This window comes from Phoenix dactylifera, unplaced genomic scaffold, assembly GCF_009389715.1.
Source record: "Phoenix dactylifera cultivar Barhee BC4 unplaced genomic scaffold, palm_55x_up_171113_PBpolish2nd_filt_p 000085F, whole genome shotgun sequence".
Taxonomy (NCBI): Eukaryota; Viridiplantae; Streptophyta; class Magnoliopsida; order Arecales; family Arecaceae; genus Phoenix; species Phoenix dactylifera.
Window position 1 is genome coordinate 277,667 of NW_024067677.1, and position 26,149 is coordinate 303,815.

The window sequence follows — 26,149 nt, forward strand, 5'->3', positions numbered from 1 at the left end:
ACAAATACCAAAAACCGGCCGGTTCGAGCACGATTTTTTTTTGGGCTGGGCGGGGGAGGGGGACCGGGTTGCGAAAAGCCCGTGTGACGGAAACTGGACGAGCTTCGGCTCTCCTTCCGCTACCATCCATCTCCCTCCCTCTCCACCGCCCACCGCCGGGCCTCCACGGCTGCCGGACCGCCGTCGAAACTGGCATTCCACTGCCTCAGGTACTTTCTCTCCTTTTCTAGTTTTTCCTTTCCCTTGTTTCTTTTGTTTTTAGGCTTCAATGTATTAAATTTACCTTCTACTACAGATTTTTTTTTTTTTTGAAATTCTTGAAATTGAGCGTACATTGTGACCCATTCCATGAGGGGTAAGGAGGTGGGCTTCTATAGGGATGAAAAATGTGTGCTTGCGCTGGTTATTCTGTGGTAGGGTTTTAATAGATTCTTTTTCTTCTATTTTTTTCCGGAGAAGTGATTTTCTCGTATCTTGTTTGTACGAATACTGCCCCATGTTTGTGTTTTTTTTAAAGAAATACATATATCCTTTTGATCAATGCATGTAATCTCATGACCACGGTGCTTGGCAACAGGTCATTTCCTACCTGGAATCTGGTGTGGCTATTGCTGTTGTTGATCCGGTCGTATACTTACTGACAGTAAAGTTGAAATCTTTATTCATTGGAGCACTTTTCTGCAAGTTTTATTGCTATATTGAGGTCAGTCCTGGAAAAAAATCGAGCTTTCTGATTGCAAATGCCAAGAATTCGATTGCTTTTATTGGGTGTTGCAGTATTGCTTTTTGTTTAGAATGGCCTACTGTCGCCGAACTCTTATGGCATGTTTGCAGTTTGGAGCTATAAATCAAAGAAGTTCGGTTCTTTATGAGCTTTTTAATGGCTTCTGTACTTATTCGCCGGAGCTGCCTGATTGGTTTAAGTTCCCGCAGGCCGAGCAGTCTTGTGTGGATTCTGACGATGATTTTGTGCTCCCAACCAAATTAGAGTTTTTGGAAGATAGTGTGAGTAATAGGACTCATGATTGCAGAACTGATGTTAAAGTTGCATGTCATGATAGCAAAAATGTTGATCTTGATGGTATTAGTAGGATTTTGAAGTCTAAGTATGCATCTCCTGAGGCGGTCTTTGTAGCACTTGATCATTGCTCTGTCAAGATCTCCGAAGGTTTTGTCAATAAAATTTTGAGGAGGTTTAACAATGACTGGGTTCCAGCTTTTGGTTTCTTCATGTGGGCTGGTGCTCAAATTGGCTACAAACATTCTTCTGATTCGTATGATGTGATGGTTGACATTTTAGGAAAATCAAAGCAATTTGATGTGATGTGGGGATTGATTGATGAGATGGTTCAGCTTGGGGGTTTGGTCTCACTAACAACTATGACAAAAGTGATGAGAAGGCTTGCCGGAGCCTGCAGATGGAATGAAGCCATAAAGATGTTTCATGACATAGAGAAATTTGGTGTTAAGAAAGATACTTTAGCCATGAACATACTGTTGGATGCCTTATGTAAGGAGAGGAGTATTAAGCATGCGATACATGCCTTTCTGGAGCTGAGGAATGAGATACCTCCTAATGCGAGTAGTTTTAATGTTATAATTCATGGGTGGTGCAAAGCACGAAAATTAGAAGAGGCATGGCAGACTATGGAGGAAATGAGAAAATTTGGTTTTAATCCTTGTGTGGTTACATATACTAGTCTGATTGAAGCGTATTGTATGGAGAAAAATTTCAGGATGGTTGATGCTATTCTTGATGAGATGCATGCCCATGGATGTACTCCAAACGTTGTGACTTATACTATCATAATGCATGCTTTAGGGAAGGCAAAAGAAACCCATGAAGCTTTGAAGGTTTGTGACAAGATGAGGAGAGATGGTTGCACACCTGATACTTCATTCTATAACTCTTTAATTTATATAGTAGGTAGAGCAGGACGACTACGTGATGCCAATGACATATATGAGGAGATGTGCAAGAATGGAATCTCTCCAAATGTAAATACCTACAATACGTTGATTTCAGCTGCCTGTGATCACTCCCAAGAAGAGAGTGCTTTGAAGCTACTTCTGAAAATGGAAGAAAGCTCATGCAAGCCCAACATTAAGACCTACATCCCTTTACTGAAACTATGTTGTAAGAAAAAATGGACGAAACTCCTCTTGTATTTGTTGGCATATATGTGTAAAAAGGATGTTAGCCTTGACCTGAGCACCTATACTCTTTTAGTACATGGCCTATGTCAGAATGGAAAATTGGATCAGGCATGCCTGTTTTTTGAGGAAATGGTGTCAAAAGGTTTTATTCCTAAAGAAAACACATACAATATTATAATCAAGGCGCTTGAAAGGGGGAATATGGAAAGAGTGAAGGCAAAGGTTCAACAATTGATGGTGCAGGCACAAAGCACAAAACAACCTGGTTATCAGTTTATGGCTGACTATCAGATTGGATGAAGACCAATTTAATTGCCATGATAGATTTCTCTGGTGTGCAAGTAAGTTCCATCTTTTTCCACCATGCCACATAGAACCTTTATCTCTTATTTCATCCCATGTTTCACTCATCTGTCTCACAATGATACCGAAGAATGTTTAAGTGTATGAGAAAAATGTCCATCTTGGTACATCGATTGAAAAAAGACCAATGCATTTCTTTCTTCAATTTATCCCCTATCATATGTGCACAAAGTATTCATTCAGAATTACAACTTTGTAAGGACATTTGTCATACAATTCCTCTCTTGTATTACTTTTTACATACGCTACTTTACTTTTGTCTTAGTAATTTATTTTTTGGTAGACTTAGTTACCTATGGATGCCTTATATATGCAAATCCATGTTATTCATTCATTCCAATCAAAGGCAACATCTTTGGCATCAGAAAATTTCCTTCATTTTTCTACATGATTCCTATATTGTTTTTCATTCAGAAAATGTGGAAGGCCCGCCTCAGGGGTACAGTTATACCCTGTCTCTTCTGATGACTCTTCATACTCAGATTCTGATGATGATGAAATGGCTAGTTCGAAGCATAGAAACAGTAATGGAGGTTCTCAACCATCAAGAGGTATCATGCCAAAGGGTTTGACTTCATGGTGCTTGGATCTTTTTCTTGCAGCTTGTGAAATGGTCCTTTTTGCTTGTTTGTGAATTTAAGTTTTGTTATTTTTTAGAAGAACAGCAACTTTTCTCTGGTTTTACAAGTTACTCAACAAGAAGATAAATGATAGAGAACATCAAATTAGTTAACAGATGGACAGGTGCTTGTTATTGTTTATGTTGTGGTATCCTCTTTTGTAATTGTTGTAGTATTTTAGTTTAGAGGCCTCTAGTATTACAAAGTGACACGCTGGACTATTCTGCATTGGAACAAAAATTTTAGTTTAATCTAGTATTATAAGTGCAAAGAAGATACCATCAATGGAAAAAGGGGAAAAAGATAGAAAGAAGGAAATAAATAAAAATAAAGGTTTTAATGCCCAGGTGGTACACAAGGAGATGCCCTACAATGAAAAGAACAAAAAAAAATAAAAATCTAGAAGGGTCAAAGCAAGATCACAAGAAAGGCAAACTTTAAGAAGAAGAAGCCTCAGGGACATGCCCTTTTTTGATTGACTAGATTATTAATCCTGTTAATGCAACCTCTTCTTAATAGCTTGCATGTATGCTGTAGTGTTATGCAATTGATATTTCATGCATACATGCATATGTACATGCACGGTTCTTGTATTGGGATTCTGTTACAACTTGGAAATTAACGAAGCTAAGAGTTTATAGGAAAAATGGCTTCTGCATTTCAAGTCTGGGTAAGGATCATGTGTATCCTGAATTATTGGATTTTTAACAGTTACAGAGAAAAAAAAAGACTAGGAAATTGAGGATGCAGGATTGTACCTTGGTTATATGGATTCAACATTTAAGACTTACAACAATTGTTGGAGAGTTAGAATCTAGGGCTAGGTTAGGCTCAATTAACTTTTCAGATTTTACCTCAGTTAAAAATAATAAAAGAAAGGCAGGAATAATGAGGATAAGATCAAGAGGAAACTAAGAAGCATGAAAGGCAAGGGAATACTGAAAAGCATAGACCTATCTGTTGTTCAAGTGGTGAAACAAAGCAGCCTACCTATATTATTTTCTTTGTGTTGAGTCCAAGCCAAAAGCTTAAGCTATAAGGTAGCTGGGCCCATAAGTATATGAGACCAGCTAGAGTCCCTAACCTATTGAATGAAGGACCATTTCTTAACACCCCCTCTCACATGTAGAGCCCAAGGGACGAAACCTGAAGAACAGTGACATGCATTAGTAAGTCAGAGAATGAAAAATTTGTAGGGTAGAGGGATAGCTGGCTCTAATATCATGTTAAAATCAAAATAAAAAAAAATGTTTGTACCATTAGGTGGATGAGCCTCTGAATACATAAGACCAACTAGAGCACCTACTCCGTAACCTATCCGATGTAGGACCATTTCTTAACACTTTGAAGGAGCTAGCTTTTCCTAACTTCACTTTATTTTGACATAATAAGAATTTTAGTACATAAAAGAAAGATGAAAGATATCTTGCGACTGCATTCTAACTGAAAAACAAAAAAAGGAAAGAATATATATGCAAAGCAACCCTTCTTCCATTAGTTACTGTTAATATTATTTTGCAACTTTCCGTGCTTAGGCATCTCTCTTGTAATACTGAGATCCTCTCCAAGAAGAATGAAGAAAGGAGATGTGTCATGCCTCATAAAAAGATCTTTGAACATCTCATAATAGGCCGCCATATCAAGGTGTTAAATACAGTGGGATGGTGGGGCATCCCACTGTCCCAAGTGTCGAGGACGGGGCATTGTTCTGAGTGCCGGGACTGGGCACCATCCTGAGCATTGGGATGGGACGAGTCTTGGTAATGGACCGGGATGAGACGGGACATCCACCATCCTGATTGTCAAGACACAGGGCATCCTATTCCACAGAAAATCAGGATGGCCCTGTCCAATGGTTTTTTAAAACCTTTGAGCTAGATTTGATCCCTGTTTTATTGAAAGATCAGAAGATACACAAAATCATAGAACCAAGGCTTTAATGACAACCAGCAGTGACTATGAATCAATTGTTCTGGACCTTAAGTTGGTGCTAAAACAGGCTTAGTTGCTGCTGTAAAATCTGTCATGTAAAGGCTCAAAAAACCAAAATTCAAATTGTGTCCAAATTATATCCAAAACATGGTGTAAAAGTTACTTCTGCAATGATAGTTATAAGTTATAACTATTCTACTCTGCTGGTTTCAACTTGATGCCACTTTGGCTTTTTTATGTTTTTCTTCCTTGCTTTTTCTTCCACTAGTGTCCATTATACATCACCAACCTTCCTTTACTGGTTTTGGAGCATTTTGTTGAGCTTTCGAGAGAACTCTTCTTTATACCACTTGACCGACAATTCAACTTGTTGACATTACCTGTAATTTCATAATGTGAAATCAGTTTGTTGATGTTTTTTCCTTATAACTAAAGGCATATATGGTCGTTGGTCATTACATAAGTCCATCACTGTTATTGAAAGTTTTTCTTTCTCTATTTGTAACATATTCCTATCTACTTAGAAGTGACTTTTCATTTCTGCCTATTTCTCCTTTTAGCTCCATTTGTCTGGGAGTTTTCATTGATTTTCTTCCTCTTACATGTGCATGCATGCAATTTTTCTTTTTTTGCTTTTTGGTGTGTGTGTCCCGGGGGGGGGGGGGGTGGAGGATGAATCATTAGGACCAAGGGTTGCCTTACCGATCAATGTCGTACCATACCTAGCATACTATACTATACCGATACCAACCAGTATGCAGTCTCATACCATACCAATACTTGATATGCCTCGCCGTCTCATATCTTACCACGTGCCGACGCTGTAATAGGATGGTACCCATATGGGACTGAGACGGCGAACCTTCATTAGCTCCTTTTGCCTTCAGCTTTTTATTGAGAATGCTCATGTCTCTATGCTCATTTTAGGGATTTGGGTGTGCCTTCACTATTTCATAGTTCTTTAGTAGCTTACGTCTTGGTTAAACTAGGAACCCCTTTTCCTCCTTGAAACCCAATTCCTCAATGTAAGCGATTACTTTGGTGTTATTTATCACCATACATGTCCATCTCAAGGCTTGAAACATGCAAAGACATAAACAATTGGAATTTGGAGCTCACCACTTTCTTCTGATCTTTCTTGTTGGCAAAGTAGTATATATGTTTCCTATGCATTTGTATATGACATGCTCATTTAAAAATAAACTGGATATTTTTTACGAGTATTTTTAGTTATAATGTATTCTTCTAGGGTGGCATGAGGACTTAAAGAGAGTGACCAAAATCAAATTGAGGTTTGTGAATGAAAATATAATGCTTAAAGAACTCGCCAAGGATAAGTTCTCCATGTGCTTGTCTTCCCATGACCCACAGGATTCTTCTGTGGTGCATCATTACATCATTCTCCATATAGAGTACATTATTGGAAAGAACAGTCTCAAGCTGTCTTCTTGGGAGGAGAAATGCTTTTCATGCTTAAGAATCATTTTCTTATGAAGCTTCTGCTATTTTCTTGACATTCTTGGTCTTTCTTTAGAATGTCTAAATGGAGATTGCTGAAAAGCTGGAAGAAATCCAAAGGAACTTGGACAAGGAATTGACGGTGCTAGCTAGCATTTCTTGATGTAGCTTACCTGTTTATTCCCATAACAATATATGTTGCATTGATAGCTGGAGATTCATGATGTGCGCCTCGTTTTGGAGTGTCATTTAAAATTGGGAAGAAATTAATGCATTTGGGCATTCGGCCTTTAATGAAGAATGTGGGGAGGAAGAATAAGCTTAAATTACTCTTTCTAGTAAAGGTCATTTTAGAGTGGTGAAAAAGGATTTTTCTAAAGCTTGTAGGTCTACTATGTCAAAAAAGTGGTAAGGATTTTCTTGAAGGCTGTAGGCCTATGGCATGAAAAAGGGTCTACTTTTAGAGCAAAGATGTAATTCTCTTTTTACAACTTCAAGGGCTTATGGGTAGACGACATATCATCTTTTGATAGCTTGAAGATGCTAAAACTATTTGGATTTACTTCCGACATTGGTCATGGTACTTTATGTTACAATGCTTGCTTAGAAGTTATTGTTAGCTGGTATGATAATCTGACTATAAATTAGACTTAAAATTATTGAAAAAGTTCAAAAAGAGCAATTACTAATTAAATATTCTTGAAAACTAAAAAAATAGGCATGTCGATATAGAACCGGCACGCCCTACTTGTATCGATATTGGTTCGGTACCGAACCGTACCGGCCATCGACGGGTATGGGTCCCGATACCAGTTCGGCGGACCTTGCAATAGATAGATTCACTTAGATAACCTGTAGCTTCATTACAAATCCAAAGACAAGCATGGCTACTTTCAAGTAAGTAGTAAAGCTGTTCGGTTTTCAAAGGCTAGAAATTTGAACATAGTGCTTACGAGGATCCTCGTAGCCCTTACCAACAACAGATAGATTTACTTAGATGAGCTGAAGCTTCACTACAAATCCAAAAACAAGCATGGCTACTTTCAAGCAACTAGGTACCCAGTTCAGTTTTCAAAGTGCTGATAGCTAGAACGAAAGGTTGTTTCAGGCTATGGGCTATCAGCAGTTCTATTTGTCATTGATTTAGGTGGACCAATGAGCTTGTAATGAAAGTTTCCCGTGCATTACAAATTAACATCAGCCCCTTTAGGCCCTCTTTAGTTGCCAAGAAAGTTGGAGGAAAAAAGTTTATGCTGGACTGTCTTTTTTCCATTGTTTTATTATCAAGTGGGGAAAAAGAGATTTTCAAGAAGAAAAATGAAGCATAAATTTTCCTTTGCCGCTACATTTTCCTCTCCAAGGGGTGGTATTGTTGGGAGAAAACTCCGGAAGACCACTTTTCTTGAGCAGTTTTAATAAGATTATAACATCATCACTCTAAAAAAATTGAGCCTTTCCTCTACAACTCTCTGTTTCATTCTCTCTTTTCCTTTCTTACTCCTAGGAAAATTGACCCTTTGATTTTCTTGACCTATTCAGTTTTAATTAAAATAAATCTTTGCTTTTCTTTTCTTCTCTTTTCCACCAGTGCAAATTTTGTTTTCCTCACACTCTCACAGCAATTACTATGAGGTCAACTCTCCATGTTTTTTCCGCTTTCTAAGGGACTCATCTAAACTGACAACTATTTTGCATTTAGACTCTTAGAAATTGCAATTGATCTGGTGTTCCCAGGAGTTCTCCTTTTTATGTCCCAAATGCTGCAGGTGCACCAATCAAGGCAGAGATGTTTCAAGAGTAGATGAAGCAAACCCCAATTCCTGCTCTCTGGGAGTCTGTGATGCCAGTTGCATCATTGCAAGCACTGGCCAAATCGGTGAAGCAGTTGTATTGGCAGTCATCACACTATCTCACCAACATCCTCCTGAAACAGTGGGACCAATTTAGAGTCAGGAGTGATGATGAACACCAGTCATTGCATACCATCTTCCATCCTCCCAAAGCTGAAGCTATCATTTGAGTTATGGAAGAGGTCCACAAGCTTACCTCCTTCCCTCACCATTAGCTGACTGTGGGCTTCTGATCCCATGTATTACACCTATGTTGGCCCCATCTTCCCATGAATTCGGCTCCCCATCGCTGAAACACCTTCCATGCTTGTGCTTTAACATCAAAGACGAGTTTCTTTCTACTGTTGTATCATTTTATTACTTTTTTTCTTAACTGTCTTTATGCTTTATTCTTGTAAATATCTGGTTCTGGATTGGAGTAATGAATTGGAGAGGGGTTTTTCATTGAATTCTCGTGCTGTTGCCATATTAATAAGGCTTTTCATTAGTTTTTAATATTTATTTATTTATTTGTTCACTCACATAACATGACATAACTCAGCTTGACATCTCTTGGATCTCTCAAGATAGAGCATCTAGCTCATGGAATGTGGTACTGTCCCAAGCTTCCTACGGGTGTACCAAACCGTATCGAGGGTGGACTGATATGGTTCCACCCCTTGATTCAAGAAATATGGCAAGGGAGGGAGAGAGGGAGAAGGAAAGAGGGGAAAAGAGAGAGGGAGAAAGGGGGAGAGAGAGAGGCCGAGAGAGGGAGAGAGAGCTTCCGAGACCCACCTCTTTTGGCCGCACAACAACAAGGGCAGAGTTTCTATTTCAAAACAAAATAGAGGCTCGTGCCGACTTTACTTTAGAAAAAAAATGATGGAGCCTCTATTATGGTGCAACTAGAGGAGAGGGGGGCTTTAAAGCCCTCTCTCCCTCTCCCTCGCTAGCTCTTGCTGTGTCAGTATAGATACAGAACGGAACAACATAGCACTGTACTATTTTGTACCATCGGGCAACTAATACAGTTCCCAATACTGGTGCAGCATGCTTTGATCCAACTGATGTTAGTTTGAAGCATTGGCACTTGGTGCAGGATTTGGAGTGTTCCTCTAAAGGAAAGTTTAATACTAGTGTTGATGCTTTAACCTCCAATTATTTCAATGGCCAAATAAGAAAAGATTGAAGTGCCTGGAAGCTTCGTATAAAGTATTACTATTTGTCATCTTTTTCTTTGATATTACATTAAAAAGTTTAAATAATGAAAATTGCCGTGTGCATCTATGTATTTGCTTTTCACATTTCATGAAAGATACCCAATGTTGGAATATGTCTAGAGGTTAAATTTCAGAGAAACTTGGAAATCATGCCTACTATCTAGGTAATACTTTTGCGATACAGGAGTGAGCCATGTAACATCCTTGCTTTTGTTGAACTTAGTTCAATGGCATGGCATTGTTCTTGTTGAACTTAGTTCAATGGCATGGCATTGGATCGACTCAGAACTCGACTGAATCAACTTGAATTGGCAAGTTTTCGAGATGACTCGATTGGAGATGGCTTGTGTTAAGCTCAGAATTTGAATTGATCTTCACTTAGCTGAGTCCCTGTTACTTGAAACTCAGTCCAAGTTGTTTGACTCAATCAAGTTGTGGTCATTAATCATAGTTCATTGCGATGTCATCCTATTTTCCAGATTTTTCATCCAACGCAATAATCATTGGAGGTTGTTTTAGTATATTTGGTGTGAAAATATAGCAATACAAATAGAATGTGGGTGGGTGGAACTTCTTTTGCTCACCCACCCTATAACCCATCATTCTTAGGTCCCTTCATGTGTTGAAGGGGTTTTATTGGCCGCCCTCTCCTAGCTCTCGAGGTTAACATGCAAATAGTAGTAGTTGATAGTATGTGAAACAATCATTGGTGTCTCTTAGCTTTTTGTCTTAATTATTAATGAAATGTATGTTAACTATAGCAATTAAACTTAGACTAGATCAGCCTCTTGGACCTAAAAACTAGTCAATCTGACCCCTGGGTGGTCCGATTTCATAATAGCATTGGATATGCAATCAAACCGGTCAAAAGCTATCGACCGAGCTGATTTGAGAAAAATTAGCAAACTACGTTGGTTAAACTATGTGACTCGAGGCTATGTTCTTGCTGGGAATTAGAGAAAAACCCACTCTACCACCATGATAACACTTGCCACTTTTTAATTAGGATGGCGTTTAATACTTATTCTATTTTTAATAGGTATTCATAATCAATTATTTAAAATATAATCACCTCTTTTTTCATTTTATAGAAATGATATATGCTCATTTTATTCTTTTGATATTTTCAAAACTTTACTATTTACATTTTTAACAAGTCCATAAATTTTGCATATTTTCTACATTATATATTTTTTATTTTTACATAAAATAAATAATTCATGATTATTTTCTATTTATTAGTGAAGCTAAAGAGTATTCTAGGATGTTAATCCAGTGTAGTCTATGGGGAATGGAAAGAATATCAAATCATATGACACGTTTCTCTTCCCCCCTAATCTCATTGTTTCATACCTTTTTCTTCGAGCTAAGATCAGTTTGTCAGCGACATCCAAATGAACAGAGAAATAGTTAAGGCACTGAGGCACCTTGCAATCTAAGATTTTTTAGATGAAATTAGTTCCTAAATCTCAATGTAATGTCCCTAGTAAGCTATGTATGCAACCACACCTGAAAATCAAGGGGAAAAAGTTAAGTTTTAAACTAAAGATTCATCAGACCCTAAGGCCTAACATATGAATTGAGTCATGCTTAGCATAGATCCCATTTTCAGAAAATTATGAATGTTGTTTATAGCTCATGCTCCACCATTTGATATGATTGTTCTCATCAAGGAGAAGAACATAGGACCTTCTCATGAATGAACCCTCGAATGGCTGACGTAGCATCTCTGCGCATTAATTGCGAGCCACTTGATCAAATATCTAGTAGATCATAAGACTAAAAGGATCTCAAAACCTCTGTTGGATCTTAACTCTGAATTCCAGCATAATGCTGCAATATTGTGTTATGTGCTCCTTATTTATATTTTTGTCATCTAAATTCTGAACTTCAATTATCAGAAAGCTAGATGGTCCAAAATTGCCTCTCTAAGGTCCTCCAGTAGTAAATTCTGATCACAGAGATTCGGAAAGTTAATCATCATCTACTGAAGCTTAAACAAATAGTCTGCAAAATTCACTGAGTTCTTGTGATGCAATTACTTTGCCATGATCAGCGTTTCTTGAATCGACGCTCAAAATCTTGAGTTGGGATCTGGATTCAACTGTGCCCATGATTTTTGGTTTGAACAACTTCGGCAATCTCAATTGTTTCAGCTTCAACTTCAGAACATATGATTGAAAATTAGAATATTAATACATTAATTAAAATGAAGAAAAATTCAGAAACTGTGAGTAAAAATAAACTACGAAAGAAATGAAATAATTTTGAAGTGTAACATTATTATTTTGCTCCACTAAATGCATCACTTTGCAGGTTTCCCACTGAAACAATCGATTTAATATTTTAAAACATAAAATTGTAAAATATAATATTTAGGGTCTATATCATTTTATTATTTGATGGCAATCTAGCATAACTTTCACTGAGTTTGGAGCAAAACTAAAGCCTTTTGTTTCAATTTCGGAATTTTTGGTCGAACTTTAGACCATACCTTCTCCATTCGATTCTGACTTGCTTATTTGTATATGTCATTGATAGCATGATCTAATTAAAATTCTCTGCATGTTGTTGGAGTTTATTGTTGTACTCTGCATTACTTCAATATCATGGAGATGTTGCCGAGTCACCAATCCTGATGCCAGATTTTAACACTCTGGTAACAAATCTATGCAAGTTGATGAACTTGTTTATCCTATAAAAGGTTTGAATCTGAATTTTATACCATGCAATTTTTACTATACTTCGAATTTTTCACTTTTTTTCGCACAGATAAATTCTTCACATAATCACATGCATGTACCGGAAATGTTATAAAGCTCAAAGGTGAATTTACAGACAACGCATGTAGCAGAAAGAGTAGAGGAAGATGAAGAGAGAAGAAACACAAACTTCAAACAACGGCAGTTGGAAAATTTCATTTTTAGGGTATCATTTTTTCTGAATCTTTTATGAGTCCAAGTGGTCAGCATGTGTTTTTTTTTTTATTATTTTTTTTTTTCTGTTTAAGAGGGGCCTTATATGCTTTAAATATCTTTTGATCTACCAGTTTTGACTAGAGATAGAGTGGTCACTTTTAATAGTGGCAGTCCACAATTTTATAAAATGGGTGCACAACTTATCCCAGCCGTCCAAATATATGGATGCAATTCATTAGCCTAATGGAGATAAGTTATACAACTAATTCTTAGAATCTTGGGCTACTAATACTAAATAGAGCATGATTGTTCTCTAATATCAAGTCATTGAACCAATATGTATATTTTATAAGGAATATTGTCTAAATATAAATAAAAACAAACAAACCCCTATGAGTCATTACAATAACCTTGAGCAAAGTTCTAGTATTAAATCAAGATATGGGAAACCGATTTTAGCCCTGAGCAGGATGCACCATGTGTCCTTAAAAATAGACTAGGACGGGCTGATACCATAGCTAAGCTAGCTGATACTAAGTCCAACTTGACCAAATTGGCTCTTTTGAACAGATAATGAGAGAGCATGCAGAGGCCAGCTCTCCTCTTTCCCAATCATGGGGAGGTGCTAGGGTTTGGGGCTATGGATCGAGCCAAAGAAAGAGGTAGAGAGGGGGAGAGAAGGGAAGCTAAGGAAGGCTAAATCTAATCCTTCCTCGCACATTCCAATTTTGTTGATGCTAGAATCATTGCATAGGTCTAGTAAGCAGTCGTTCCTTTTTCTTCCACTAATTATCTAAAAATGAAGAAAAATAGGAGAACTCATGCCAAAAGTTTCCTATTTTACTTGAAATTCGAACATGTTGTAACTTGTATCACCCAAAAAAATCACTTATAATTAATTAAAGATAACAAAAGTTACAAAATGAAAAAAAATAAAAGCATAAAATATAGAAGGTATAAATAAAGTATCTTGACATGGTATTGAGATGCATCACCACTGCATTATTAGGATAGTACCATATTGGTCTAGTGAAAACTAATACCATTGTCTATACCATATAGGGGTGGCAATTGAGTCGGGTCGGGTTGGATGCGAGTCGAATCAAAAGATTATCAATCCAAATTCTACCTATTTATTAAATGAATCAAAATTTTAAATTTGAGTCCGACTTGTTTATTAAACAAGTAACCTAACCCGACCCACATAACCTATTTATTAAGCAGGTCAAGTTAAGTTAGACAGGTTAAACGGGTTAGACAGATTTTTAATAGGTTAAATAGATTTAAAGAGGTTAAATAGGTTAAGTGTATTGTTTAAGCAGGTCAGAAACAAGTTAAGCAGATTTCAAACAGATTAAATAAATTAAACGGGTTAGGTCATAACCCAACTCAATTATTAAATAGATTAAACGGATTAAATATTTAAACCTGAACCCAACCCATTTAATAAACAAATTTAGAAAGGTTGATCCATTTACGACAAAAATCTGTTTATGTCAAACCTAAACTTGCTTAAAGCAGATCGTTCATAGATCTGGTTGACGGATCGGCTCATAAATTGCCACCCCTAATACCATATCATATCATGCCTACTCGATATAATATAATGAAACTTATCTACATCCTCACAAACATCACACTGTAGAACCATGGTCTAAATAATGGGATATCTCTTTGATTGGACATGAGATATGACATGCACACCTTCAACATCATTATCAATAGGATTGCTTCAAAACAAAGCATTTTGCTTGATTGCAATCTTCCAAGGTGAGAAACTACTTCATTTGGCTTCAACTTATCAATCATCTCTTGTGATACCATGTCACACTCACATTCCCGGCACAGTATTTTCCAACAAACACCATAGAGAGAGAGAGCAAATCGTGAAGGCTGAAAAGAAAAAAGAGAGCATATATATATATATATATATATATGTTTATGTTAAAGATTTCAAGGGTGCACAAATGCTTCTTGACTTCAAACTAAAGGCGCTTCTAAATTGGGAACATTCCACGACTTTCCTAAAATGCTTATCTGCCTACCTACCTATCCAGAGTTATAGTTTCTAAAAACTATATCATACAAAATTCTACACTGCCGTCAGTCATTCAATCATTTCCCATTGTCTTTTCACATGATAAAAAGGCATTGTTGATCTCTAGGCATTCAAGGTATTTAGTAATTGGAGTTGCATAGAGTTGTAAGCAACAACTCTACTTATAGTATGCACAACTATATTTCAGCATTATTTTGAGCTTGGCCTACTCTTATTTTGTTCCTGGGTTGGGTTAGGTTAGGTTATTTGCACTATTTCTAGAACATGAGTTATGAAGAATATTCCGGTGCACGAGGCTCTTGCCACTGTTGAATCTAGGAAAAAGACGTCTTGCAACTTCATCTCCATGTTCAGTAAAACTATTTCTCTGTTTCCAACCAGTAACATCCAGATCTAAAGAGAGCAACTTTGCAATTGCGTTAAGGCCCACCATCCTTCGATAGCTTCGAGTTATGGCACCAAAAATCATTTAAGTACATAATTATGTGAGAAGGGAACAAAAAGATGGACTTACAGAGAAAACAACTCTTAGTTGGAGTTTTTGCAAGCAAAGGCAATTCGTGGTTTGTTGGAAAAAAAAACAAAACAAAACAAAAATCAGTCGATGGTTTCTTTTGGTGGGTTAAGAACGAGATCTAGACCGACCCACTCAACTTGTCCCCAACTGAACTGGGCTGAAAGCCCATAAACCCACCCCATATTTGTTGCCTTCAAGGATCACACAAGCCATTACCTCCAAATGGATTATCTAAAGAATTGCCTTATTAGCATCATGGTAACTTCCATGCTAGTATTGATTAAGTTCTATGAGACACACCCCATGTTCAAACACCACGCATGAAGCACACATTTCTAAAGCACCCAAATTCAATATCTTGAAAGCGACTGGATTTGATGGAGACAATCACATCCCCATCACAGAGATGTTTTGAGTCCCTAACCATCCGATCACATATGTGAAATTGGGCCCCTGTAATCATTCAGTGCAGTGGTCCAAGGGGAGAATGTTTCTTCTCTTGGTTGGGGAACAAAAGAGAGTGACTGAATTGAGAAAAAAAAGGAGGAGGAGGAGGAAAAGAAAGGAGTTCACTGTTGCAATATACTAGATATACTTGTAGGCTAACATTTAGGAGTATAAAGGGTCTTTGGAGATGTATACTTCTTTCTATGTGAAGAGTTTTAGGACAGTGACACAGAAGAAAAGGCCAGAGTGAGTACAGAAACCTCCCTATCACTCTATTTTAGATATAAAACCGTTAAAGGAGCGAAAGCTTAGTAAGATTGCTAAGAAGTTCTCAAAGCTGAAAAGCAAAAGGAGGTGAGGGATACTTTGCCCACAGTACGGACCCAAGATCTTTGACTGCCCCAACTCTCCTATGGCTTTGATTTTTGGATTCAAATTCATTAAATACTTAAGATAACCCCTCCAGGCCAAATCGGAAGTAAAGGGGGCAAAATGGAAATTGAATAAGTTGGGCATTCCTGAACCATGCAAATGGTAGTATGATGATGCATGTGTATGTGAATGTATGTGTCAGCATGGCCTTATGTTTGACAACCAAGATCCTCTCTGGTGCGGGCTATGCATCGCAAAATGCCATGCATCCCTGGATGGCCATCAGGAGATGAACGACCATCAAACAACGTACGTCGTGTATGATACGGCACGTGCTCGTGAACTGCCTCGTTTGATGGATGGCTGCACATCCCTCTGTGGTGCTGTATCTGCACAAGCAACATGCAGCCTATGCTTCCACTTTGCAACCGAACGAGAGAAGTATTTTGTGGAATATTGCTTGGATTCTACATGGTAGTTATAAACAAGCAAGTTAGGAAACTAGCCTGCATTGAGCATCAAAGTTGGAGAAGGCCTTTTTGACCCATCATGGACACAAAATCCTACATTGTTCCCAAGCGAATAGACTGAACTCTAATAACCAGGGCTTCTTCCGCTGTACCTTTGCTCATATCTTGCCTTTTCCATAATAGAGGTAACTTGGGATGTGAGAGAAAGATAAATGATTCAACCTGATGAGGGTAACGAGACCAACGTTTCAGTGGGGAAAGATTCCGGAACATTTGCTTTGTTTTCACTCGGTATAGCATGCGCGATACTTCGTGTTTGTGTCTTCCTCCTTTAAACCAGTGCACGGTCCAATCATACTGTAAATTTTTTTATTATTAAAAAAGAGAGGGGGTTATCTCCTACCCACCAACCTCGGGTGTCGATAGGACAGGGCATTAGGTACCATAGCCCAGTAACATTACTAGCTCGACTAGTTGCTATGTATGTAACTTGGGGGAAATTAAAACCAATTAAGTACTGTTCTAGTCTTTGTCATCCAACCAATGTATAGGCTACATGGCAAAATGCTGTACAACCCTCGATGGTTGCCAAGAATATCATGTTTTGTTTGATGGCTGTCCATTTTCTAGTGATTGCATAATACTTTATTGTACGATCCGTACATCTTCGTTTGTCATCTGCCCTGATAAACCCGAGTTCAATCTTACAATCTTGTTGGTCGGTGGAAGAGAGAGAGGGTTGAAGGTGGAATAGATGGTTGTGATGCACCATGGACATGGATCGAAAGGCCAAAATGGTTCAAGTCATATAGATAAGGTTCAAATCATAACCTTGTCATGAAATAATAATGTGCTTGTTGAACCTAAGCCCATGTTGTCCTACTTGGATCCCATCAAGGACTTGTGGAGACCTCAGAAACAAAAAAAAAAGTAAACAAGAGAAGATTGGTGGAAGAAAGATCTCCTCCTCACCCATTCCAGAAGTGCACTTAAGGCTAGGACCTAGACATCTCTAATTCCTAGCCTCTCCCAATGTGATACCACCCTTGTCCCTTCTATCCCCCCACTTCCCCCATCTCACCTAAACCAAGGGATTCCTAAGACCCACAGACTGATAAGAGTCTAACAAGGACATTTTTATTTTTTTTTACTTACCAAACACATGCAAAAAAGCCCACCATACAGTAATTTGTTTTGGCCAATATATGATTTTGGGGGTTGATTGGATTGCTTGATGGACCAATCTATATGGACAATGCCCACTCATTGCGCATCTGATGGAATGGTGATTGTCCTTATTTTGTCCACCTACCCCAATGACAGAGAGCCTGTTGGAATTTCCAATTTGGCCTCCAGTTATCCATGAAAGATTTTGTGCTTCAAATACAATCCCTAACCTATGTTTCATATCTTAGAATGTCTCCATGATGTACGTAGCTAATCACACATAAACTATGTCATAGAATTCTATAGCCGGTTTACCGTTATGATTTTTGAATATTTTATTTTCTAATTCTCGCGAATGTATTTGTAATAGAAAGATACAATTTTTTTTCAATTTGACAAAAAAAAGGTCCATTCATGTATTGTAGTAGAGTGGCGAAGTAGAAACTTAATTCCTAATTCCTAAGGAACCTAAACTGCACTCAAGACAAAATTGGATGCTATTTAGGAACTTAGATTCATTCCTAATGTTATTGAGAGTTTAGCCAAAATAAATACATAAATTAAAAACTAAAAGAATAGATGAGCTTCCATTCAATTTTTGAAGTCAGGTGGTGGCGTTAGAGTTAGGAGCTGTGACTGAACTTGGAGAGTTTTTCTACTAGTTAGTTATATTTAATGCACGAATCATATAGTTTATTGCATTGTTTGATTGGCAACCATGGTTCTGCGTGAAGTAAAGAACACAATACCCCATGGTGGTCAAGTCTTTGAAAGCTTGGTTGTTGGGCAGCTCAGGCACAGGACGTACTTTGCCAAGCTTGGCAATTGATTGGGCAAGTAGAATATTATAATCTTTTGAAGACAAGGGCATGATTGACTGGATAAGAACCTACACTATGGACTATAATTTAATCAATCCATCCATACTATTAATGCGAACTCTTAAATTCCCATCATAGAATTGTTCTTTCTCAGCCTTGAGCAATCATGGGAAAGGAGGCCTGCAATAGTAAAAATGAAGGGGTCAAAATCGAAAGAATGAAAACCTGTGCCTTAAAATATCATCTTCTTTTATATATATATATATATAAATGCTCCTTGATCTATTTATTTCATTGAGAAAGAGACAATTTTTAGAATCTTTCTTTGTTATTTTCGCTAGGTTCCATAGGAACAATATTCTACGAAAAAAGAATTCCAACTTTCTAATATAGACATAATAATCGATAATACAACGGATTATCATATATTTTCTCTTTATAAACAGCTATAGTAGTTAGTTTCAAATATATATATGCATGTGTACGCGTGCGCGTCACTAATATCACTATGATGACAATGCTCAACCGAGGAGTCCTCATCTTGAGGAAGTGATCATCCTTTTCTTGCCAAAAATAGTTTTCCTTGGACCTTGCATTTTAAGTTCATTTGATTCTTTGGCTACGAACTTGACCAGCTTATTTGTCTCCACGACCCAATGCGCAATTGATTGCTTTTTTTTGGAAAAAATAAAGAGTCATTGGGCAACTTTGTTGCTGATTGTTGCAAATCTGGAAAAAAAAAATCCATGACAGTAGAACTGGAGGACTAGTAACTATTTAAGCAAAAAAAAGAAAAGAGAAAAAAAGCTAACTAAACCTTGCAAACTCAATATGGCATTGGGTTAAATCAACTCATACTGGAAAAAAAGCCTTGACTAGATGAACACATATGTGGGTGTTTGAAGCACTCAAGTAGAAGTACTCAGAAAGTTTCTAGAGGACACAAATTAGTTTCACCAGAAAGCTACACATTTGCCTTCTTCTACTTACCCCAAGCAAAGCCTTGATCCAAGATGCATAACAAGTTCCAAAACTCTATAAAATGTGGAGTCACCTCTCAACATTCAAACTTTATAGTTTATAGGAAGAGTAGTCATTTGTCCTCAAAACCCCAAATGAGCAAAACCATATGAAGGGCTCCAGACATAGTAAGAGAGCAATCCTCAAAGACCACAACTGCTCAGAGCTCTAGAGACCCATCTATTCTCCATCAACACCCACTAGGGTTGCACATCACTCAAAAGCCATGCCCTAGCATCCCCACAAGCCTTAAGCTTCCCAAACCCTAAAAAAGGCCATCATTCCCCATGCCAAAAGAAAAAGGATAAATCCCTCACACATTCCCTTGCCCAAAACCAGTTCACATACCTCACCTTGAAAATAATGAAAGAAAAATACAAATTTCATCAAAAGAAAAGAACAAATTAAAAGAAAATAAAAAACAGAGGGCAAATCTCTCTCCCACGCCCATACCCATGCAAACGCACATACCCAAACACTCCGAAAATTCTTGAAAGAAAGGAAAGCTCTCTCTCTCTCTCTCTCTCTCTCTCTCTCTCTCTCTCTCTTCCTTTATATCTTTTGCCTTTAACTGCTTTCTTCCTTCCCTGCCCCATGGGAAGACCATGGGGAGGAGGGTACAGCTAACTGACCGCGGGCAGTGGGTGTGGGGGAACATTCTAAAGACTGGCTGGGCCCGGGCAGCAGACGGGGCAGCTCTTTTTTTTTTTGTTTTTTCTTTCACATTCACCCATTTTCTAATATTAGATTTATTTTCAATGTTTTGTTTCCATTGCCCTGTTTGGCTTTGGCCTTGGACTTGGAGTAAAAGGTCATTGCGACTCATGCCGAGAGAGAGAGAGCGCTCCATTCCAACACTTTATTCTCTTCAAATAGATACTTTAATGAGCTCCTCAAAACAAGGATTTGAAGGAGAGTACAGCCTCCCTCCCTCCACGCCTCCCTCTCTCTCTCCATCTCTTTTACTCCTCCTGGCTGCCTTCCATTGTTCTCTTCTTCTGAAAAATTCTATTTTTTTTCACTTCCACGCATTGGTTTTCCAGCTCCCACTGCTCCAATCCTAATAGCTTAGCTTCTTTACTTCAATATCCGAGCCTCCACTTCCAAAGCCCATTTGGGAAAGAGGGAAAAAATTTGATTTTTCCTTTACTAAAGAGACTGTGGCAGGGATCCTGTTAGGTTCCTTTGGTCCTCTCAGACAATAACAATTGGAAGTTTAATAGTTCAGTAAGGGAATGAAAGGACCCAGCTCTTTGTTTTCCATCAAATCTCTGCTTTCCTGTGTGCTTCTGTGAAGAATCCAGGAAATAGTGTTGGAAAGAGGATTGGGCTTGTTTCTCTTTTTTGTACTCCTCTTCTTTTTGGTAAAACATAGAAAAAGATCCAATTTTTACTGCTCTCCTCCCTTCATTCATTCCAAGTGAGACCCTAAATTCGTGGAGAGCTATACGAGGGGAGGGGGAAACCATTGCTTTGCTGTATGAGGGTGTTCTGAAACAATGAGAGATGAGAATTCAAAGAAAAGCAAGGTGTTTTGAGTGCTTCTAATTATCTGTTGAGTAATTTTTTTTTTAAAGAGTCGCTGCATTGTGTCTCTTAGATTTTTAGTTTAATCCTGTTTTCTCTCCTTTTTATGTGGGAGAAGCTCTCATGGTCCAAGTCTCTGGTTAGGAAATGGTTCAACATCAAGAGCAAATCTCAGGACTTTCATGCAGATGATATTGTCGGCCGAGGTAGCTCTCTCTTGTTCCTGTTCATCTCACAGTTCTTTTCTGGTATTTGGCGTCATTTCTTTACTTTTTAGTAGTGGTTTGGTTCATTCTTCCTAGTGTTTTAGTCAAGGATACTAGCTCCATTTCTGAAACAGTACAGATTGGTTCATTGAATCTTCTGTTTCCTCTTGACTGACTTCCGAGTTTAATTAGTAGTAGTCCAGTCTTCTCTTATATTATTTCTCCATACTCCTTGTTTGAATTTTAGTTTTCTGTTAATTAGCACACTTGGTTGTTCAGTGACAACTGGTTTTTCTTTTCCTCTTAAAAAAAAAATGAAAGGCTAAAAAAAACACTTTTCTGCCCAATTCTTCTTCATCTTCCTCTTTTTTTCGAACGGTGCGTTCTTTTCAGGAGGTGAAGATGAATGGAGGAGCAGCTTCTCGGAGAGGGAGACATACACAGTCAAGAAAAGCAAAACAGGTAACACAGTGCCATGCTCGCAGACTAACAGCTTTGGACCACATCAAATCAGCCGTTAGCTTTTCTTTTTGTTTTCATTCTTTTCGAAATTCCTTTGAATTGTCTGCCTACTCGGATGAGCTTCCTACTTTTCTCACTGCAATTTTCCAATTGAGCCCTCAGAGAGATTGTGCAAGAGGAATCCTGATCAAGTTCGGCGAGGAAAGATTGACCTCGATGCAGCTGAAGTCACAGAGACTCTGGACTTCAGGCAATTCAAATCAAACCCCTGAGAACCTCACTCATCTCTCAAGCTTCTTACTTTCTGTGTTTCCCAAGTATAGGATGCTATGCTAATTCTCACTGGAATCCTCTCTTTTGGTGAGTAGGATATTTGTTGCAACCTGGAATGTAGGTGGGAAGTCCCCACCAAATTATTTGAATCTTGAGGACTGGCTCCATGCCTCACCCCCTGCAGATATATATGTCTTGGGGTATATTCCTCACCTCTACATATATTATTGAATCTTCGAGTATTCGATGAACAGGCTGTGGAACTTCGACCGGCTAACTCGAACCTCTTTGATTTCTCAGGTTTCAGGAGATTGTACCTCTGAATGCGGGGAATGTTCTAGGTACAGAAGACAATGGCCCTGCAAAGAAATGGGTGGCTCTCATTCGAAGGACTCTGAACAATCTTCCAGGCAGCAGCAGCAGCAATGGCAGCTACCACACCCCCTCTCCGATTCCGAACCCAGTTGTGGAGCTGGATGATGATTTTGAAGGCTCATCATCAAGACAAAGGAATTCATCTTTCTTCCACCGCCGTTCGTTCCAGTCCCTGAGCCGTAGCATGAGAGTGGATGGAGATATCATGGCCCCACAACCAAGGCTGGAGCGCCGGTACAGCGTCTGCGATCGGGTTATGTTCGGTAGCAGGCCGAGTGATTTTGATCCTAATTTCAGATGGAATGGGTCTTCTGATGATGAGAACATTGGCGGGGAATCACCCAGTACTGTCTTCTTCTCGCCAAAATCTTATGGTTATGGTGCATCCTCATCTGTGGAGGAGAGAGATAAACCAGGAGGGCAGTCTAGGTAATCCCTCAGAAGATTGCATTCTCTGATTCAATTGAACATCTGCATGTCATATCATATCATCTTTCTTACTTTAGTTTCCACTCCTGCAACCCTGTGTAGTTGATTTTGGATGTAAGTTCTATGTTATGATGATGATTATTGAGTCACATACAACTCCCCTGGTTTAATCTTAAATTCGATCTTTGTTGTGGTACTAGATATTGTTTAGTTGCAAGCAAGCAGATGGTTGGGATATTTCTCACAATATGGGTGCGGAGCGAAATCAGAGATGATATAAGGAACCTGAAAGTCTCCTGTGTTGGAAGAGGATTGATGGGTTATCTTGGAAACAAGGTAAAGTGTTATTTATTCTCATTTATTTCCCCTACATACATCCTTGTATACCTCTGGTTATTAGGAGGCTTACCTTTGCTAACTCAGCTATTTGATAAGCTCATAGTGGAGTTACATCTTGAATTATATTAGGTGTATTTAGTTTGGAGATAATGATTTTCTTCTATATTTGGTAAAGCTTTTGCTATGATTTTCAGTTCTGTTTAGAGCAAAGTGTTGTGTTTTAACAACATTTGTTTTGTGAAAACATTTATTTAGAGAAGACAATCTTTAACTTTTCCTTCCAGGGTTCAATTTCGATTAGCATGTCTTTGCACCAAACAAGCTTCTGCTTCATCTGCTGCCATTTGACCTCAGGGCAGAAGGATGGAGATGAGCTACGGAGGAATTCAGATGTCATGGAGATCCTGAGAAAGACGAGGTTCCCGCGAGTCCATGGACTAGGCGATGAGAGGTCACCTGAAACTATCCTTGCGCATGAGTAAGCTAATTCCTGCTAAGTAGCCAACTAAATGAGATCAATGTTCACTTATTTTCTACTAGTTGCTCACATATTTTCCGCTCATTTGTAGCCGAATTATATGGCTTGGGGATTTAAATTACCGAATTGCTCTTTCGTATCGCTCTGCAAAGGCTCTTGTTGAAATGCGCAACTGGAAAGCATTGTTGGAAAAAGACCAGGTAGTAGGGTAATCTCTTTCTTTGTTTTTTTTTTTTTGGTAAAGCTATCCATCTTGCCACAATTTTCAAAGTACTGAAACTCTTTCCAAAGGGTAGAGGATTTCTTGCAGGTATAGATAATGCTTTGTTTCTTCTCATGCTTTACTTTATCTTCTTTATATGAGGTTTTGGTGAAGGAAGATTTTGTGTGTTTTAGAGAAAGACATGATTCTTCTAATCTATAATTTATTCCTTTATCTGTGGTCCAAACCTTTTATTTTTTGAATAAACAGCTTCGGATAGAGCAAAGATGTGGCCGAGTCTTTGAGGGATGGATGGAAGGAAGAATATACTTCCCTCCCACATATAAATATTCAAACAACTCAGATCGGTATGCTGGAGATGACACAAATCCAAAAGAAAAACGTCGAACACCTGCATGGTTAAAACTAAACGCTTACCTTTTTTTCTGAGAAAATTGGAGAAAATTCTCTGACTTTTTATGCTTTCACTGAAGAAGCTAATTGAGTTTGCATGTACTGTAGGTGCGATCGCATTCTGTGGCATGGAAGAGGCCTCAACCAGCTGTCTTATGTTCGTGGAGAGTCCAAGTTTTCTGACCATAGGCCGGTCTACAGTATTTTTACAGCGGAGATCGATTCCATCAACCATAGCCGAATTCAGAATCTGAGTTGTTCTAGCTCTGGGGTAGACATTGAGGAACTTCTTCCATACTCACGTGGCTATACAGAACTCAGTTTCTTCTGAAAAGGTGCAATGGAACAAAGCTTATATCAAAATGGAGGGCTGTACTCCTTTTGATCAAAGAAAGGTATTTTGGCTCCACACATATTTCCAATGATTTCGAACATAAATTGAAGCTATACACTATGTCCTCTTTGTTTCCTCTTTTCTTTTTCCTTTTTGAGTTATATAGGAAGATGCACACAAGCATATGTATGTATATATATACCTATATATTTTTCCCTCATCTGGTGAATGACAAGGAGCTAGTACCCTTGAACTCGTTTTATTACATATAAAACATGAAAGGGGAGTTGTTATACCAGTGGAGATATAGGAAGATACTTAATAGAATTGATTCAAGCTTATAATTCGCTCTAATGTGGTATCTGACATTTTCTACAAACAAACTAGGATTTTCTGAATCTGCTGCATCTAGCTGAAGAGTAGCAACCTCTCTAAGGAGTCGGAATATATAAATTGCCCAGTAAGACAGGTAACTGTCCTCATGCAAACCATCCTTTTGGTAAAATCAATTCTTGATATTCAGTTTTGCCAACATTATAATATGGATGATTTTTTATATATATATATGCATTCGCATCTTCGACTGCAAACAACTCTTGGTCCTCTAGCTTTTTTCATCAAAGTTTTGTCTATACATCAATTGGACAGCAAGGATCCATTGAAATTTGTATACTAAAACATTTATCTCGTTCATCTATAATTCTATTTAAACATGTAACTGACTTCATCTATAATCTTGCTTGCAGAGACAATAGGAAGAAGAGGCTATCCCTCAATCAATAATCTAAAGGCAGCTTCTGTAACCCTCTTCTTTTCTTATTGACTTAAATTTTAGTATTGTTTTAGAGTTCTCACCCTTTTGAATGCCTCACTGTTTCCAACAGGCAGGTGTGCATCACGGTTTTGTGATATAGTCTTGATCACCAAACATGTTCAGTGAAAGAGCTGTTTTCTGCGCTAGCTCGCTAACTACATCACTCGATCAGCAGGCTGGTTTGACCCTCTCAAAAGCCTCAATCTCTAACGAACAAAAAGGCGATGCGCATCAGCAAATCGATCAAGAACTAGCTTTAGTCATCATTTATTCTTTTGCAAGTTAACAAAAAAGAAATGGTGAGCCCGCATGATAAAAGAACTCCTGAGAGGCATCGACCAATATTAGCATGACAAGTGGGCGTCGTCAATTATACCGTTCTAGATTCTTGATATGATTCTTTTGGTTAGGTTGTAGGGGAATCTTGCAGTTGAGGTAGCAAAAGGAGGATAAAAATTGATAATCAAGTGTATAGTTCTTTTTCTATTTTATAAGTTGAAAAAGGAAGTGAAGATCTGAATGCATGCTCATAGCCGTGGAGATAAAGATGTGTAGGCTATTATATTCCATTCAGAGGGCATGGGGTATGGTTTTAGCTGAAAAAGGCTATTCCATTGATTTTGTGTACAGAAACCTGTCTCCTGCTCTTTTTGTTGCAAAAATTATGACAAGCTAGAGAAGGACAGATATGGTGGGCATACCTTCTTTTTTTTGTAGATATATGGTGGACATATCCTTGGACATGAATTCGGAACTGAGAGGAAAGGACACAAGGGCTGGAAAAAAATTGTATCAAATAAAATTTCAACTTTTTAATGGATGGTGGAGGGTCTTAAACTGGGTCCAAGTGTCAGCATTTGGTCACATAAAGATTTCATTGAATGATACTCATACAAAGACACTACATATTGATTTTCTTTATG

General features: G+C 38.1%; 2 protein-coding genes across 5 annotated transcripts; both read left to right on the forward strand.

Moving 5' to 3' along the window:
* The first annotated feature begins 57 nt into the window (after positions 1 to 57).
* LOC103718091 (pentatricopeptide repeat-containing protein At3g22670, mitochondrial) lies at positions 58 to 8,829 on the forward strand. Of its 4 annotated transcripts, none has more exons than XR_001880022.3 (4): positions 62 to 209; positions 578 to 2,498; positions 2,935 to 3,071; positions 8,265 to 8,829. XR_001880022.3 is itself a non-coding variant. In XM_008806746.4 (3 exons), exon 2 carries the CDS (start codon positions 796 to 798, stop codon positions 2,455 to 2,457), a length of 1,662 nt encoding a protein of 553 aa, XP_008804968.1. In that variant the 5' UTR covers positions 58 to 209; positions 578 to 795; the 3' UTR covers positions 2,458 to 2,498; positions 8,297 to 8,829. The 4 variants fall into 4 exon arrangements, 2 of the variants coding, with proteins under 2 accessions (XP_008804968.1, XP_008804966.1); XR_001880021.3 differs by having other exon boundaries at positions 8,297 to 8,829; XM_008806746.4 differs by lacking the exon at positions 2,935 to 3,071 and having other exon boundaries at positions 58 to 209; positions 8,297 to 8,829.
* An 11,492-nt stretch (positions 8,830 to 20,321) lies between these two features.
* Positions 20,322 to 25,206, forward strand: LOC103718090 (type IV inositol polyphosphate 5-phosphatase 7). The gene is made up of 13 exons (XM_026808850.2): positions 20,322 to 20,902; positions 21,019 to 21,106; positions 21,500 to 21,568; positions 21,731 to 21,818; positions 21,937 to 22,041; positions 22,142 to 22,645; positions 22,846 to 22,981; positions 23,269 to 23,462; positions 23,554 to 23,662; positions 23,935 to 24,083; positions 24,187 to 24,473; positions 24,800 to 24,881; positions 25,159 to 25,206. The coding sequence occupies exons 1-11, from the start codon at positions 20,873 to 20,875 to the stop codon at positions 24,407 to 24,409; spliced, it is 1,695 nt and encodes a 564-aa protein (XP_026664651.2). The 5' UTR covers positions 20,322 to 20,872; the 3' UTR covers positions 24,410 to 24,473; positions 24,800 to 24,881; positions 25,159 to 25,206.
* Positions 25,207 to 26,149: the final 943 nt, after the last annotated feature.

Coding starts and splice junctions, on each gene's coding strand:
- LOC103718091 (XM_008806746.4), top strand. CDS start 796: ATGGCCTACTGTCGCCGAACTCTTATGGCATGTTTGCAGTTTGGAGCT.
- LOC103718090 (XM_026808850.2), top strand. CDS start 20,873: ATGAGAGATGAGAATTCAAAGAAAAGCAAG. Junction 22,646..22,845: donor AAACCAGGAGGGCAGTCTAG/GTAATCCCTCAG, acceptor TTGTGGTACTAG/ATATTGTTTAGTTGCAAGCA. Junction 24,084..24,186: donor AAACGTCGAACACCTGCATG/GTTAAAACTAAA, acceptor CATGTACTGTAG/GTGCGATCGCATTCTGTGGC.